The sequence below is a fragment of the Notolabrus celidotus genome, chromosome 6 (assembly GCF_009762535.1).
Source record: "Notolabrus celidotus isolate fNotCel1 chromosome 6, fNotCel1.pri, whole genome shotgun sequence".
Classification (NCBI taxonomy): Eukaryota; Metazoa; Chordata; class Actinopteri; order Labriformes; family Labridae; genus Notolabrus; species Notolabrus celidotus.
The window spans coordinates 9141987-9154688 of record NC_048277.1 but is presented as its reverse complement, the minus strand read 5'-3'; the positions used below and the strand labels follow the sequence as shown (position 1 = coordinate 9154688).

Here is a 12702-nt window from a genome sequence, read left to right as displayed (position 1 = left end):
TTTAAATATATGGTTACCCTAAATACAGAACATGTCGTTTGCATGGGTCTTTAATGAGACGATACCACAGTCCAGTCATTTTATGGTCACTCAGATGAGTGAGAGACAGAGAGTGGGCTTAAATGTGCCTCAAGATTCATTCATAATCTCGTTCATTGTGTTGATTGTACCTCCAATACGAGGCACCTTCTCATGCTGGCTTTAAATTGCTCCATCTCTCAGTGTATTGGTTAATACTTGACATAAAAAATATGCATCTCTTGTATGAAAAGCAATCTTAAAAAAAAAAAAAAGTATGTCATTCAGCACAGCAGCTGTTTGTACATTTATTATATATGCATCATTACAGCCAGTGTGAGTTTAAGAAGTATGACATTTTTCTGTTTCTCTCAATTTAAGGTGTAACTTGACTGTAATAACTCAGTCTTTTGAAATGTGTAATGGACTTGTTTTGACTACTATGATGGAAATGGAGAGTGCAGATTGGTCAGAGTTTGGAGGTAAAGCCTTACACTGCTATCACTGCTGCCTTTGACCCGACCTGTATCCATAGAGCAGATGTTGTTAATGCACATGTTAAATTTGGATCGACATACTTCCTGAAGACCCAACGGTCTGATCGAGTATTTACATGATGCAAGGCTGTAAGCCATGAGAAATTTGCAGGTATTCTTAATTTGTATTTAATTGTTTTTATGTATGCAATATGGAGGGAATATTTTTTACCGTCTTTAATTTGTAAATTGTACTAATATGGGACTTGAATGAACAAAGCAGTGCCATTTTATCTTCAATCATATCTGTTGATCCACATACTCAATGAACTCAGACAACCTGTCTTCCATTTGATAGAATAAGTGTTACATAAGTAACATGAGAATATTTTAAAAAGCAGGGCCCATGCAGTAATGCCTCACATCCCCTCTAATAAAGACAAATATGACGCTCTTTTTTCCCACCACATTTTGAAAGATAACATCTGCTGTGTGTTTGAGAAATGCCAAGAGGGAACAGCAAGAATGCCTGTATCTAGTTTTAAATCAATTTCCCACACGCCTGTGGGGTTACGCCATTGTTAACAAACCAAACATTAAAGCCCATCGTCTATGAATTAATGAATCATTAAAACGTTTTAAATAAAAATAAACTTTATTTGCATCAGATATGTTTCATCTTTTCTTGTCCATGCTGCATGACTTTAGCTGGAGAGGTTTTATACCATCAGGTTCATATTATTGCTGTATAGACTTTGCTTTTATGGCAACTTTTGCACAACAATAATGTGACACAAAGTGCTTTACATAAACATAAAATCAATAACCTAAAGCGGCCCACACCAAAATCCATACACAAGACAAAAATGTAATAACATATTATGGAGGAAAAACAAACTGGAGTACTAACGAAACACTGTCATTAAAAACAGGAGGGATAAAATGCTAAAATTTATGATAGCAAAATAAGACTGAAGTAAAAAAAAAGAATTAGATACTAAAACAAGATCATCCAAAATATAAAATATATAAAACTGTAGGGGTATATAGGGGTTTCGGCCTGAATAGTTCCGCCTTTCCTCTTTGTTTCTTGCCGGACAAACAATAATGTTGCACGGTCTGTCTCACAAACATCCGCTGTAGACTGTGGGATTATGAAAGCATGATTCGGTTCCTCACCTTGTAACTGCGCCAGCGGCTCACAGCAGACAGATGGCTCTGGTTGGATGGCTTATCTAGCTCCTCGGTTTGCATCCACCCGCTTCCTCCTCCGAGGTGTGTCCACGTTCAGGCTCATACACGCGGCTGGTATGGATGACATGGGTCTGGCAGTGAGTCGGTCCCCACTGGAGCGGCTCGACTTCGACAACCTCGCCCTGAGGAAACTCCCCCTGGACCCCTCCGAGGAGCTGGGGGTGCGGCAGGTGAAGGGAGCGTGTTTCTCCCGGGTGAAGCCAGATCCGCTGACCAAGCCTCGGTTCGTGGCGGTGTCTCATGACGCCCTGGCTCTGCTGGGGCTCAGCGGGGAGGAGATCATGAACGACCCGCTCGGACCGGAGTATCTGAGCGGGTCCAAAGTCATGCCCGGATCCGAGTCCGCTGCACACTGCTACTGCGGACACCAGTTCGGACAGTTCGCCGGGCAGCTGGGCGACGGAGCGGCCTGCTACCTCGGGGAGGTGAAGGTCCCGCCCGGGCAAGATCCAGAACTGCTGGTGGAGAACCCGAGCGGCCGGTGGGAGATCCAGGTGAAAGGAGCTGGGCTGACTCCTTATTCCAGGTACATGGAGGTGTTTCCTGAAACAGATTACATTATCACTCCCTAATATTTATGTTTACCTTTTATTAACATGTTAGATTGGCTTCTTAGAACTTATCTTTATTTACAAGTCCTTTCAGGTGACATCTTATCATTACTTCCTATTAAACTGGTCCAATAGTCATTTTATGACTTACTCAAATAGTTGGCTAAAACTCCAAGTCCTTTTGCCTCAGATAAACAAATTAAAACTTTTGTTTCTTATTAAAACTTAACAAAACTGATGCTGTATTAAACCATAATTATGAAATGCTATGCACTTACTTTTTGTTTCTTGTGTGTGAATTTATCCTTTCTTTTACTCTTCTCATAGACAATGAGAGTACTATTTGAATAAAGGTTGAGAGAGTCCATCCATTATCTTGATCGCTTATCCCATTAGGGGTCTCGGGGGGCTGGAGCCTATCCCAGCTGGCGTCGGGCGGAAGGCAGGGTACACCTTGGACAGGTCGCCAACCCATCACAGGGCTAACACAGAGAGACAGACAGCCATTCACACACACACTCACATCTACGGGCAATTTAGAGTGATCAATCAACCTGGTGAGCATGTTTTTGGACTGTGGGAGGAAGCCGGAGTACCCGGAGAGAACCCACGCATGCACGGGGAGAACATGCAAACTCCACACAGAAAGGCACCTGCTTGGCCGGGGATTCGAACCAGGAACCTTCTAGCTGTGAGGCACCAGTGCTACCCACTGCACCACCGTGCGTTGAGAGAGTAAATGTTTTAATTTGTTTTCTCTAGACAAGCTGATGGGCGTAAGGTTCTGCGCTCCAGTATCAGAGAGTTCCTCTGCAGTGAGGTCATGTTCTTCCTCGGCATCCCCACCACCCGAGCCGGCTCTGTGGTCACCTCTGACAGCCGGGTCATACGTGACGTGTACTACAGCGGGCATCCTCGCCACGAGAGGTGCTCTGTGGTTCTCCGTATCGCCCCCACCTTCCTCAGGTGAGTGCAGGCTGTCACTTTTTACTTTTCATGGATGTCTCATGTTCTTCAGTTGTTCATAGTGAAGTTTTTTGTGTCCAAACAGGTTTGGATCCTTTGAGATCTTCAAGCAGGCCGATGAGTACACGGGCCGTCAGGGTCCAAGCTACGGGCGGGATGAGATCAGAGGTCAGATGATGGATTATGTCATCGAGACGTTTTACCCAGAGATCCAGCAGAATTACTCGGACCGGGTGGAGAGGAACGTGGCTTTCTTCAGAGAGGTCAGAGTACAGATGTGATACCTGTCCAAACACAAGATGATCAGACTCATGTGTGTCCAGGGCTCAGTTTTTTTTAAAGTAATCTGATTAAATCAAAACAAACAGATCAAATCTTTAGCCTTAAAAGTACCAGTGTCTGCGGACAAGCATCCATACGTTTGATTTACTGTTTTTCCACGATAAACAGATAATTCCAGTTATTTCTCAAGGCTTAACTTCACATCATCATAACTCCGATTCCCAGAGATTTAAAGCTCAAAACAAACAGAAACAGTGTTAACTCACCTCTGTAGTTTGTTTAATGGCAGTGTGGCATTAGGTGATCAAGATTATCACAGTGACCAGCCTGTTTGTTCTCAAGATCACCAGAAAAGAATCCCTTTAACTAGAAAAAAACAGCTTTGTTACCCTGAGATATCTAGAAACATGGGTCAAGATTTCAAGAGAATTGAAATCAACACGTTATAACTTAGATTAGAACTTCTGTAGATATCAGACAACAATATTATATCCTCAGCAGCTGTGAGGATCTTTCAGTTTGTGGATTCAAGCACCCCCTGTGGACAAAGTGTGTAGTATAGAGGCACAGGTTATCCAGATTTAGTTTTCTTTAAATCTTTATCTAGATCAAGTTGATGTAATCCAGTTTCTCTTCACAGGTCTAAAGTGAGCTGGATTACCTGATCCTGGATACAAATATATACTTTCCAGATCCAGATCTCTCTGTCCCTGATAATCATTTAAAAACTGAGCTCAGAGGTTTTCTTGAGTCAGCAGGTAGTCAACTCAAGGCCTGACATTACAGTTCCAAGCCGGGGACATCTGGATCCTCTTAATCCTGTTAAGCTGCTGATGCTTCAGTGCCTGCGTATGCTGAGTCACTGTGCCCTTTGCTTTACACAAGATTAAGATATCAACAAGGCATTAAACTTCAGATTGAGACTTTAACGTTGTCATCTTCTAATTACTGAGGAACTACTACCCTCTGATGTCAGACTACTGTCTCCTCTGTGTCTGCAGGTGGTGCTGCGTACGGCTCGGCTTGTGGCTCAGTGGCAGTGTGTCGGCTTTTGTCATGGAGTCCTGAACACGGACAACATGAGCATCCTGGGACTCACACTGGACTACGGTCCTTATGGCTTCATGGACAGGTCAGACAGCACGGGTCTGACTGATCCAAAAATCACTGTATCTTTAGAGTTCCGGTTGGAAAGCTCCGACACGCTGTATCAGAAGAGTGCGGTTCACTCGAGTAAAACAAGCTTTGAAACTTCTGCATCATCCGCCCATGTCTGTTATCTTATGATTCTCCATGCATCACAAATAATCTAGTTTCAGGTCACTCAGTAGCTCAGATCAGAACGAGGGAGCAAATCAATGAACGCTCTTTTTACTAAGGAAAGAGCGAGATCAAGGAACAACACACACAGTGTTTCCATGTGCACGAAGGCTTGAGCTGATGAAAGTTTAATGAGTGAGAAGAGAACATGAATAAGAGTTCAGTTCTTGTTGTTTGACCTTTTTTAGGGAAGATGTACCAACCTCTAATTTCATAGTTGCATAAAAAAAAAGCCTGACTCACGTCCTCATATGATGAGCATTGTGTGCACTGCCTCTTCCTGTCATTAACTTCCAGAGATAACTTATGTCTATATTCTTCAATGAAAAACATCCCTAAACTAATCACCATCCTGCAGAGTCCCCGATCAACATCATCTCTCAAGTATAGGTTCGATTTTAGTGAACACACGTCATATCTGACTTTTCTCCTCCTCTCAGGTTCGACCCCGACTTCATCTGCAACGCCTCCGATAACTCAGGCCGCTACTCATACCAGGCCCAGCCGGCCATCTGCAGGTGGAACCTGCTGAAGCTGGCGGAGGCCCTCGCTCCAGAGCTGCTGCCTGACAGAGCTGAGGCGGTGATGGATGAGTATCTGGATCTGTACAACGGCTTCTACCTGCAGAACATGAGGAAAAAGCTGGGCCTGTTGAAGACGGACGAGCCTGAGGATGAGCTCTTGATCACAGAGCTGCTGCAGACCATGCACAACACAGGTGAGGAATACTGCACACTGTGAGAGCAAGTGACTCTATAGAACCGGGGTTCTGAACTGGTCTAGTCTAAAGCCTGGTTTATACTTCTGCTTAAAGTCAACGGCATATCCTATGCGCATTAGTCTACGCAGCCCCTATGTAACCACACGTCAAATTGATGCGGACCGCAAGCCCTGTGATTGGTCCGCTCGGCGTCATTGTATTGTAGTTATTGTATGGAGCTTATTGCTGCTTTTTAATTCTGTCTTAAGTTGTTGTTTTAGGTGAGAAAGTTCTCCAAAGGGGGAATAAAGTGCATCATGTCGTATTTTTAAAACACTGGGAGGGATTTAAAATGACAGGAGCTCTGGAGCACTAATGGTTAAAGCCCAAAGAGTCTCATTTGGTCTGACTGGATTTCACAGTTCAAGAGTTCAAGTAACTATCCAGTGTGTTTCTTTTTTTCATTGACATGATTCTACAACAAATGTCCTGCAGTCTTCCCCAGAAGAGTCACGTGATGTTGTGACTTGTCTGTCAGCTGATTTATTGAGTCGTCCTACCTGAACAACAGTTGGACAACAGGGGGCGTGGTTGTCCTGATTCAGTTAGGACGACACAACATCTATAAATCAGCTGCCAGTCAAGTCACAACAACATCACGTGACTCTTCTGAGGAAGAATACAGGAAGTTTGTGGTCGAAACATGTTCCGAGAAAAAGGAAACCACATTGGTCAAGTTACAAACCGTTGAATTATACTGAGGGTACAACAGAGTTTAAGGGCCACATTAGAGGCAATAAAAAGTGGACATAACAAGCATGAATTCATACATTTTTTAAACTTAAGTCATGAGATGTTAAGAATAAGGTCAAAAGGAAATAAGATCACAATATTGCAAAAAGAAAGTCGGAGTTTTTTTTTTTTTAAATGTTGTAACTTTATGGGAATAAAGATTTAATATTTTGAGAATGAGGTCATAATATTACTGGTATTCAAGAGTATTAAGTCCTTAGTTTTCAACAACAACAAAAGCCATAACATTACAAGAATAAACTATAAATTAAGAATAAACTTTGTGGTCGGTATGTGTTTTATTTTAAAGGTGAAGTAAGCCGGCCTGCTCGTCTGTAGTACCGTGGCGCATTTTTGAACTCGTTTATTTTATCATAGTTAGGACTTTTCTGTTGTAATATCATGACTTTATTGTTATAAATATATTTTTTATATTTAATGTGGCCCATTTTGTCTGTCGTAGTCTAGAGTCATGATTAAATAAGATAACAAAAAGTTTGAGGACTAAATGTACGAGTCAGGAAACATCAGGTGAAGATGATCTCTGGTTCAACATGACCTGTTCTGCTGTCACTGTAACCTCCTCTCTCTCTCTTCTCCTGCAGGTGCTGACTTCACCAACGCTTTCCGCAGCCTGAGTCAGATTTCCTGTCCCACAGAGGGGGCTGGTGATGAAGAGGGGGACCTGGTGAAGAAAGCCACAGAGCTCCTACTGCAGCAGTGCGCCTCCTTAGAGGAGCTCAAGGCTGCAAACAAACCCACCATGGATCCAAGGTGAGGAAGCCGAGCTGTGTTTGTCTCCTCCATACGTCACAGAATGAAATGTAGCAGGAGCCTGGAGAGAATGATAACAGCAAGGAGAGGCAAGGCTAGGATGAGCAATCTGCAGCTAGTACTGAAGTCCAGAGCTGCAGCTACAGGCCAGATTCAAACAGTGATATTATAAAGAGCATGATTCATACAGTTCATCTTCATTTAAAATACTCTTTTTTTTTAAGTCAGTGTCAGGACTGAAGTGTTGGTCACGGTCACAGAGTAGTTTATCCTGGGATCAAACCCACAGGATGCACAGAAGATGAACATTACGATAACTGTAATATAACTGCACATAAATAGTCCCCATGTGTGACGACGGCTTGTCTTTTAGCGCCATCCTGTGGGCTAAATGAGTATTTTTGTTTCCCTTCATGGCAAATCACCAGAAAACTACAGCCCGTTCTCAGTGTCCACTCTCAGGGCTGTCCCACTGTCAAATCTTCAAGTGTGTGAGGTATCTCTCTCAAACTTTTTGAGCCCTTTATGTCCCCTTTCAGTATGTGGGCATTTTTGCAGACTTAGCATAAGGGAATTACCCATAGTTCATAGCATTGTAACTGTCAGGAGAAGCCCACAAGTATGGAAGAAAAAACAAACACCGCAACATGAAATAAAAAAAGTGTGTTGATGAAGAAGAAGCATCAAGAAGTAACACCAACCAATGTTGGTGTTACAAAAAAGTTTGCCTGTAGGTATAAATATAGAACAGCCTTAATCAGCCTTCATCTATTTATCTTTACACATGTGTTTATACAGTATAATTTATATAGAGCTTTATAGTTATATAGCCTATTTATAAATTTTAAATTGTGTGGTTAAGCAGTCTGTACAGTAAGAGCCTGGATCACATGGCAATCAGTCTCTTAAGCTTTGAATTTGAGGAAAGTAAAAATTGTGCAATAAAAATTCCTAACGTCGCTAAGGTGAGCTTACATGACGTCATGCAGGTTATATGAGAAGTCCCAAAGTGCTGTCCCATTCCCAGTTATACAGTTTTGAGCCCTCTCCTGGCCTCAGCCACTTTCCAGGTGACGTCAATTAAGTCAAGAAGGGTACAGGGCTCAGGGTTCAGGGAGGACATTGAGATTGGGTCTACCCCTCTTATGTTCACGTCTTGTTTGGTGTGATGCATGCTGCAGCCTCCAGGTGGTGCTTGTGGGAGGTTATTTTATTTTAATCTTGTTCAAATCTTGCACAAAGAGACATGCACGCGTTGGAAAACCCTGCAGGAAGGTCCATGTGTCATAGCACTTCTTTTAAGATGTGTCCAAGCAACATTAGTTTAGTTTTTTCTGATCAATCTGTGACAGAATATAAAGTGTGAGCAGGATTACCAACGCTGACATCAAAGTTTCCCTTCTTTAGAAGCTACAGAGGGAAATTTGGATCAAACTAGAAATACAAATTAGCTTTATAAAAATGGGACTTACAAATTTAAGCGTGATATCTGACTCTCTTCCAGACCTCATCTTTATTTTGTCTCTGTAAATGTTGTAATTTGAGTTGACTGAAAGATAAATCTGCCATCTCATTCATTCATATTCTCTAAGAGGTCTCAAACCTTGACTGACTGCACTGGCAGCACATATCTTCAGCCCTCTCCAACATGCCGGTCAAACTTCTCTCTGTTCTGTTTTGTGTCCACTTACAGAGAGCTGGCCATGCTGCTCTCAATGGCTCAGAGCAACCCCTCGCTGTTCCAGATGATCTCAGACCGGGCCACGATAGCGAGGCAGCTAGAAAAACTCAGCAAACTGAAAGACCTGATGGAGACGAGCGAGGAGGAGCTGAAAAGCAAACACTCAGAGGAGTGGAGCCGCTGGATCACGCGGTACAGGTGAGAGTTGAGCGGCTGCTGAAAGAGGGCAGAGAGGCTTTCAGGTGTTCTGACTTTAACACCTTCTTGTATGTGCGGTCAGTTTTCTGTCAATTTTTCGGTTAGATTTGTTTCTGAGTATTTTCTGTTTTTGAGTTTGCCTTATTTCTCAATGTATGCCTCTGCAGTGAGTCCTCTATGGACTTGTAGAGAAAGTAAATCCTATTGAGAGAGAAAGGAAGGATTAAGAGAGAAAGAAGGTGGAGGGACTGCGTGCAGTGGATGAGAGGGTTTTTGGGTGGAAGTGTGACTGATAAAAGGGGCAGCAGGAGGAAAGAGAAGGAAGCGTGGGTGTAGATTCTGACGTTGCTCTTTTACTGTAACTCTCTGAATGTTTGCTGTTATCTCTGCGACAGGAAGCGTCTGGCCCGGGAGCTGGAGGGACAGAGTGATGTGCAGGCGGTGCAGGAGGAGAGAGTGAAGGTGATGGACGGCACCAACCCTCGGGTGGTGCTCAGGAACTACATCGCCCAAAATGCAATTGAGGCTGCAGAAAGCGGAGACTTCTCTGAGGTGAGCCTTGAATCCACTGTGAGGTTTTTCTCTCCTCGGCTCACAACCATCCAGCAGCATTTGAAAATCTGTTCTTTATTTATGTTTTTACATTATTTATGAGCTCAGAGGCACAAAACAAAGAGCTCTCACTTCATGTTGTCTGCAGAAAGGTTGTCAAATTGTTTGATACTTCCACACTTTTCTATGCCACTTGTAGAAAAGTGATATAGAGAAGTATTAAATGTTCGATAGTATCAGAAAGTACTGAAGCTCATAAAGAAAACACAGAAATCAGATCATATTTTCCACTAAGAGCTGCCGTGACATAGAGAGAGCAGCTGTGGTAAAGTGACAGAGAGAGACAGTGAATAGAGTGAGCGTCACTCATGAAAACAAAGTGGTGAAACAGAAATTGAATGTTATTGTTTCACCATGGTTTAACTCTAAAGATCTGAGAGACACGTTCACACCTCTGCACAGATGTGCAGCAAGGAGCTGGATTTAGTTTAGAAGTAGTAGAAAACTATGTGCCATCCTCTATTCCTTTATTCAGATACCCATTAGCTGCCACTAATGCAGCAGCTACTCTTCCTGGGGTCCACATAAAACAAACATAATATACAATATATATACATGAAATACAAAAACAGAAAATAGTACAAACATGAAATACAAAAACTGAACATTCCCCAAACAGGAAATACAACAACTGAAAATGCAACAAACAAAAAAAAGAAAAACTGGAAATGCTGCAAACATGAAATAGAAATAGATCCTGCCTGCCTGCTGTGTGTGTGTATGTGTGTGTGTGTGTGTGTGTGTGTGTGTGTGTGTGTGTGTGTGTGTGTGTGTGTGTGTGTGTGTGTGTGTGTGTGTGTGTGTGTGTGTGTGTGTGTGTGTGTGTGTGTGTGTTTGTGTTTTTGTGTGTGTGTCTATTTGCTCTGCTCTGCTCTTTGTCACACCTGCATCTCTGACGCAGCCACAACACAGCACACAGTTCTCATGTACAGTTCTGAAGATGCAGACGTTTTGTCAGGTCCCTTTGGCGTCACTTCAAATCATCAAATGTGCACAAGAGGCGTTAATGTCTGCTGCAAACAGATGAGAGCAGAGGAGGCTGGTGTTACTTGGGTGCTAAGTTTCTGACCTGCAAACTGCGGGTTGTGAGCTGCACAACACTGCACAAGGACTGACATGCACAAACTTCCCAACACAGCAACATAAGAACCAAATCCATAAATACATCCAGAGAGCAGATCTCTGTAGATGTACACCCCCACATGACTTCTGAGTCATGAGTGATGTCTGAAATTACATTTTTAAAATGCAACGTTACCCTATTTTGAGGAGGGGGGGGTATAAACGTACTCACCTGTGACTTCATCCATAGCAGGACGGGGTGCAAATTAGGTAACTAAATGCAAGAAAGTTACCCAGTTCATGTGCTCAGAACTTTTGTTTTGTCCGGGGTGTCAAAAGATGAATCAGTAGTTTCTTCTTTTCAGCTTCTTTTGGTTCTGTTCTTATACATGAGTTTAATCTGTTGCCAACAGGACTTCTGTACGCTTCAAAGACCTAACAGTTCTTTAAACTCCTTCATCCACTCTGCTATAAGATAACCAAATCCTCCTGAGCGCTGTGGTTTCATGTTTTTGACAGTGTGTATCCTTTAATCAGAATCCTTTGTTAATAAACCAGTTTCTGTATTTAGCTCCTCTGTGTTGCTGTCTGCTCGTCTCTGTGTTTTATGCGTTTTAAATTCAAGCTGCTCGTCAGATTAAAGATTTTAATTGGATGTATTTTACCCTCCCTTGCGTCCTCTCTGCAGGTCCAGAGGGTCCTCAAGGTCCTGGAAAAACCCTTCTCTGCACAGCCAGGCCTGGAGCTCCCCTCCTGGACGGGCGGAGGCGGGGCAAGCGTGCAGGGAGAGAGGGATGAAGGAGAGGAAGCGCAGCAGGATGCTGCATCTTCATCCACAGCCAGAGATCCTGTCCCTTACGACAGCAAGCCCCCCACCTGGGCCACTCAGATCTGTGTCACATGATCTTCGTAATAACTTCCCTGACTGTCTCCTGCCTAAAAGAAAAGAGAGTTTGTTCATATTTTGATTCATTTTTGTACTTTTTATGTCTCTGAACATCTCTCTGAAACTTTGGCAGGCAGCGTCAGGGAAGTTAACGCGAGGCAGGACACCCTGAAGTTAACAAGCTGCTACAAAACAGATGGGGAAGGAGATGATTGGCTCCACTGACAACAAATATGAGGCTAAACGCTTTTTAAGATGCATGAAAAAGACCAAGCAGAGCTTTGATTTGATATTTTCTGCCATGACTCGACAATCCTGCAAAGAACAGGATGATGCCGCGAGTATGGTGATGTCATCCTGTGCACGATGCAATGAGAGAAAGTAAAAAAAGACTAATGGATTTTGTTCAGAGGAATATGTATTTTTAGGAAGGAGCCGCTCAGCTTGTTCCCTGTTTGTTCTGTGATTGGCTTTCAATGAAGACTCAGACAACAAGTCATAAAGTGACCTGTCTGACTCTGACACACAGCAGGGTGTCCACCTCAACATATACCAAATAATAGTGTGTGAGAGAGAGAGAGGATTGTTTTTGTGATTGCACTTGATACAGTGAGCCGCAGTAGTAACACGCACAACATTCACTCCTGTAGTAGTAACTTTTGCACCGTCATAGCTCCATGTTATTGTCACAGTACAGGACTTACTCATGTTTTTACCTGATAAAAGTTGATCACGAATGAAAAAAGAACTGAGATAGATTCTGAGAGAAGCAGAGGAATAAGGGGAAGTATTGGGTTTTTTTTGGTTATTTTATTCAGGTCGCAGGTTTACGAGGGGAAGTTTATCGTGCTTTGTGCCACAGATGTGATGCTGTCGAGCTTTATATTTAGAGAAAGGGAAAAAGAGATGAACTGTAATCCATGAATGAGTTGAAGCATTGATCATTTGATTTGTTTAAACCTGGATTGATTGGTTGGTTTTATTATTAAAATGAGGATTTTACGGCTGAGTTTTTCACACAAAGAAAGAAGGAAAATTACAAAATTTGGTCATGTAGCAAGGTTTTATTTTTAAAGAATACATATGGATCCCTATGTTGAGCCCTTCCTCAGTTTTAGCCTTAATGTAAC

The 12702-nt window shown here is 42.7% G+C and overlaps 1 protein-coding gene across 1 annotated transcript; it reads left to right on the top strand.

The window, feature by feature from the left end:
* The first annotated feature begins 1569 nt into the window (after nt 1-1569).
* On the top strand, nt 1570-12650 carry selenoo1 (selenoprotein O1). The gene is made up of 9 exons (XM_034684864.1): nt 1570-2274; nt 3062-3265; nt 3351-3528; nt 4549-4679; nt 5308-5585; nt 6965-7133; nt 8827-9012; nt 9408-9564; nt 11375-12650. The coding sequence occupies exons 1-9, from the start codon at nt 1721-1723 to the stop codon at nt 11597-11599; spliced, it is 2082 nt and encodes a 693-aa protein (XP_034540755.1). The 5' UTR covers nt 1570-1720; the 3' UTR covers nt 11600-12650.
* The last annotated feature ends 52 nt before the right edge of the window (nt 12651-12702 follow it).